Source organism: Cynara cardunculus, assembly GCF_001531365.2.
Source record: "Cynara cardunculus var. scolymus isolate 2C chromosome LG 2, CcrdV1, whole genome shotgun sequence".
Lineage (NCBI taxonomy): Eukaryota > Viridiplantae > Streptophyta > Magnoliopsida > Asterales > Asteraceae > Cynara > Cynara cardunculus.
Window position 1 is genome coordinate 13,586,249 of NC_037529.1, and position 5,517 is coordinate 13,591,765.

At 39.3% G+C, this 5,517-nt stretch overlaps 1 protein-coding gene across 1 annotated transcript in view; it reads left to right on the top strand.

The window, feature by feature from the left end:
• LOC112507282 (leucine-rich repeat extensin-like protein 3) overlaps positions 1 to 838 on the top strand; it is a 2,851-nt gene extending 2,013 nt beyond the window's left edge. The window contains exon 2 of the mRNA XM_025111798.1: positions 222 to 838. Within this exon, the coding sequence (XP_024967566.1) occupies positions 222 to 483 (262 nt within the window). The 3' untranslated portion in view covers positions 484 to 838. The remainder of the gene's footprint in view (positions 1 to 221) is intronic.
• The last annotated feature ends 4,679 nt before the right edge of the window (positions 839 to 5,517 follow it).

A 5,517-nucleotide genomic window follows, 5' to 3' on the forward strand; every position in this document is an offset into this window, starting at 1 on the left:
CCTTATGTCTATTCGTCACCACCACCACCTGTTCCATACTATAATTCACCGCCCCCACCAAACTCTCCGCCGCCTTATGTCTATTCGTCACCACCACCACCTGTAGCCCATTCTCCACCACCCCCAATGCCTTCACCACCATCACCACCTCCTTGTATAGAACCACCACCACCTCCACCACCCCCTTGTATAGAACCACCCCCACCCCCGCCTCCGCCTTGTATTGAAAATTCACCTCCTCCACCTCCAATTATTTACCTGCCACCACCACCACCACCGCCTGTGATATATTCATCACCTCCTCCACCTCCAATTTACTCTTCTCCACCACCCCCAGTGGACCATCCATCTCCACCTCCACTATCACCACCACCACCAATCATATACAATAGCCCACCACCACCAGCTCCAGTATACGAGGGTCCATTACCTCCGGTGATTGGCGTTTCATACACGTCTCCTCCACCTCCACCTATCTATTGATTGATTCATGAAATTTCAGTTGCATTCTGAAACAACAGCCACAATAATACAGCCATCTGTTTGGTGATGAAGAAATTCTTCAGCATGATGAGAAAGGTTATAGGAAAAAGAAGATCTCAGAGAATTGATGACAGAAATAAGTAAAATCTGAAAAACAAAATGTAGGTTGCAGAATGTATAGAGAACATCCATAGAAGCCATTGATGAGTTATTTCTTATGCTGGTTTGTGGGTTTCTAGTTTTATTATTTCATTTCATACTTTTTTCTAATATATTATTATAATATATTGAATCAACGACATTTTACTTGTACTTTCTCTCTCCATCTTCATATTTCTTATCATCCCTTTTTCTATGTTGACTTTGCATTTCAAAATGGGGAGGAGCGCTAATGCCATTCTCTGATAAGGGTGTTAGAATGCACGGGGAATTGAAATTTGTATTAAATTATCAAACTCAAGATCAAATTACTTTTAATTTTTAAGTTACACTTTACATCCGTATAGTTAGTCATTTAATTTAATTTATATCTCTTTCGACATCTTTGCATACAATTTCTCTCGTTTCAATAACTCTAGAAATCAGACGTAGATGATTCACGTGCTCTTCTTCAGATGGAGAGTATATTAATATATCATCGATAAAAACAATAACAAATTTATCAAGATATGGATGGCACACCCTATTCATCATGTCCATGAATGCCGCTGGTGCGTTTGTAAGTCCAATCGACATTACTAAAAACTCGTATCGACCATAGCGCGTACGGAATGTTGTTTTCAACACATCTTTTTCTCGTATCTTTAGCTGATGATAACCGGATCGTAAGTCAATCTTCGAAAATTAACTAGCCACAATCAACTGATCAAATAAATCATCAATTCTTGGAAGTGGATATTTGTTCTTGATTGTCAACTTATTCAACTCACGGTAATCGATACACATTCTCATTGATCCGTCTTTCTTCTTTATAAACAATATCGGTGCACCCCAAGGAGATGTACTCGGTCAGATAAAGCCTTTGTCGAGCAATTCTTTCAACTGTGACATTAACTTCTTCAATTCAGACGGAGCTAATCTATATGGTGAACGAGCAACTAATGCGGCTCCAGGTATCAATTCGATCTGAAACTCTATCAATCGATCCTGAGGTAAACTTGTCAAGTCTTCCGAGAATACTTCTGGAAGTTCACTTACGACTGGAATATTCTCCATCTTGCTCTTTTTTTCCTTCATATCAATCACGTAAGCGAGAAAGCTTACACACCTATTCTGCATATATCTCTGAGCCTTTAAAACATAAATAAGGCTAGAACAACGGTCTCGTTTATCGCCATAAATTATAACGGGCCCCTTCCCTGGTAAATCTATATGAATCATTTTCTTATTATAGATTATGTTGGCATGATTTTTAGCCAACCAATCCATACCCACTATTACATCAAATTCTCGCAACGGACATATGAAATAATTTAATGGGTACATCACACCGCGCTACTGCTATAATACAATCATAAAAAACTTCCTTGACCAAGACTTCACTATCGTTTGCGGTTTCTACCATCAAAGCATTATCTAACACCTTAGACTTTAAACACACACATCCAACAAATGAAGGCGACCCAAATGAATGATTTACACCAGAATCAAGTAAGACTTTGGCACATACTGAATTAACAAAGAATGTACTCGTCACCACTTCCAGGTTTTCTTCAGCTTCATCTCTCGTTATCTGAAAGGCTCATCCTCTCATCACCGTCTCTCCACGCCTTACTTCTCCACGGCCACTAGGAATATTTCGGTTAACCACCGGCCCCCGATTGGGTGGATTGCCCCTAGAATAACTAGATTCCCGTCCCTTCGCTTGAGCGTGTTGGATGATTTTGGGGTTCCATTAAACTTAGGTCTACGAAAATCAGCCACTATCACATCTCCTTTCATCTTCTCCCTAATTCTCTATTGTGATTGCCGATTGTTATCTTGATCAAGAATCTCCGCAACATCAACCGTTGCTTGAAACATAAATGGATTTCTGGAAATCACATACGTTCTAAGGTTGGGTTCTAAACCCCATATATACTTTCTTAATTTGCCTTCAGTAGCAACATATACCTCAGCAAATCGAGACTGTTCCATGAATCTTTAAGTAAACTGATGAACCGTCACACTGCCCTGCTCTAGTTGAAGGAAATCGTACTCTAGCTTTCATATCGCAGCTTCAGGACAATATTGTACTTTAAACTTTGCAACAAAATCCTCCCAAGATATTGTATCCAGAATATTTGGATCTGAACTCATCATAATTTCCCACCAGTACAGTGCACTCGACCGCAATCTCGATATAACAAACATCATTTTATCTTCTTTCGCGCTTTGACTGGTCTTTAGACTCATTTATGTTTCTTTAAGCCAACACATGGCCTTAACCGAATCACGCTCACTAGAAAACTTAGGAGACTTACATGCAAGAAACATCTTAATATCACCTCCCTTTGGTACTGAAGATGAGGTAGGTGGTGTAGATGTGGTTGTCACCGGTATACTTGCCCCGACTTCGTCATGGAGATTCAAATTCACCATCACTTCTGGATTATGCTGAGTATAACGCCCCAGTAGAGATACCAAATTATTATCGAATTTCCCCAATTCGGTCGCTAACATTTCATGAGTAATAAACTTAGGGTTGTGAGCACAACCTCTGCCCCGTCCATGTCCTGACATTGAGCTCTCTTGTACTGACATCTCACGCTCAATATGAATTTCTTGTTGAATATCTCTACCTGTTCCTCAGGCCCAACCTCGGCTCCTTATTTCCATTGTTGCAATAACTTCTGGATTTATTCTAGAATCCAGGATGCCTCTTCCCTGGCCTCTTTGGTGGCCCGCAGATGTTCCCTCAGGGATATTCCTCAACACAGGATTCTCAGACACATTCCTAACTGGACGTATAGGCTTATCTGCCATCTTATCTTATAACTCTTAGCTGCAACAATAAATATGTATACTATTAATCATATACTTAAATATAATAAGATGTTTAAGTTCAAAAAAGCACCTGTAAACTCATGATTACGTTGGCCGTCTGTGATTTAAATCTACCGTACTTGCCGTCACTTTAGATCCAATTATATTTAACATATCCCAGGCTATAAATCCAAGTGGAACCTATTATCATATGGTTAGCATGTCTAGTTTAAGTCTAAGTACTAGAGAAATACCTAGATCTCTTAAAACGAGGCTCTGATACCAACTGTAACAATCAGCAACAAATCCAAATCCCAAAATATTCGTTATAACATATAACATGTCATAACATAAAACATGTTTCAATATATACAAAGAGACCAGTTATATCCATACATATCAGCAAAAAGTCTGAACACAAGAACCGATCTAACAAAAACTAGTCCAACAGCAGTTACATCTTTCCTTTGCCTTTATCTTCCAACTTGAGTTGACCTATAAATTTTTTTACAAATGGTTGAGGGTTAGACTGAAAGGTCTAGTGAGTGATTTCCCTTGTGTTTAAACCTGCCATAAATAAAATGTTAATAAATTCAGTCCTGATCTCAAATGTTAAAATTATCGTACCCTGCAATCTATTGCGCTTATCCCACCAACTATCGCGGATGCCCTCCATCTATTGCAATTATCTCGCCAACTATCGTGGATGGCGCGCCATTTATCCCGGTTATCTCTCCAACTATCGCGGATACCCCGCCATCTATCGTGTTTTAATCGATAAACATATTCATTGATCAAAGCTTGGGCAATGAACCTTCTCATTGATAAAATATTGGACCATGAACTCCCTCGTCGGACAAGGCTTGGGCGATGCAAGGTCTATCCGGCCAAGGCTTGGGCGGTGAGTACTCTATCCATCCAAGGCTAGGGCGATGAGTACTCTATCCGGTCAAGGCTTTGGGCGATGAGTACTCTATCCGGCCTATGCTTGGGCGATGAGTACTCTATCCGGTCAAAGCTTTGGGCAATGACCTCTCTAGCCGGTCAAGGCCTTAAGCGATGACCTCTCAATTAGGTCAAAGTTTTTGGCGATGACCTCTGTATCCAGCCAACTTGAGCAATGACCTCTCAATCCTCAAAGCTTTGGGCGATGACCAGGTCTTATCGGTCATAGAGTTAGGCGATGAAGACTATAACAGACTAATATATTTATAATTTATTGGACTACTTCGACATGTTAGTTTGAATCCAATACATCATATAATTTAATGTATCAAAGTAAATCACGAGAAAGGTAATAACACGTATTTTACAAAAGCTTTGTAAAAACTCACCTCGTACGATATCAACCGAAACCGAACCTCTATCCATGTCTACGTAAAACTTCTCAAACTTCTTTCAAAAACTCACCAGTCGAAATACCTCTATGAAGTTCTCCCAAACCATTTATATACATAATAAGAGGAGAAGAGAGGTGAGGCAGTGCATGGGTTTGCACCTAGCCTCCTCCCCCCATGTGAATACCTCACCACATCCCAAAGCCAAAGCTAACCATTAGACCAAAAATATAATATCACAATGAGGTGATCTATGTTTCCTTTTCGGTCCCTCATCTTCCAATAACTATAAGACTTTTACCTCTGAACCTTTCATTGCTATATATTTGAAACCCAATCATAAATTTAAAACCGAACATTACAGCAGGTATGGTTATTTAGGCTACGAAGTGTTTACCGGCAAGGTAAACCTGTCAACTTCATTATCATTTTTTTCGTAATGCTTATGTCTAAGACACTTTTGTGATAACCAGGTTTTATTGCTTAAAAGTTTGGTGTTGCTTTTGAATAGTGGCAGAAAGTTGAGGGGCTGAGTTGAAAAGTTGTTTTAAAATATCCCTTTTGGGTCACTTCCTCTTATAATATATATATATATATATATATATATAGAGGGTGGTTCAAATACTAACCCAATATTTTGTGCAAACTTTGCTAACCCACATCAACCAATAATGTTGCATCTTTGGGTTTGGTTAAAATGTAACTTACATATTAATGATAAGGGTATTTAGGT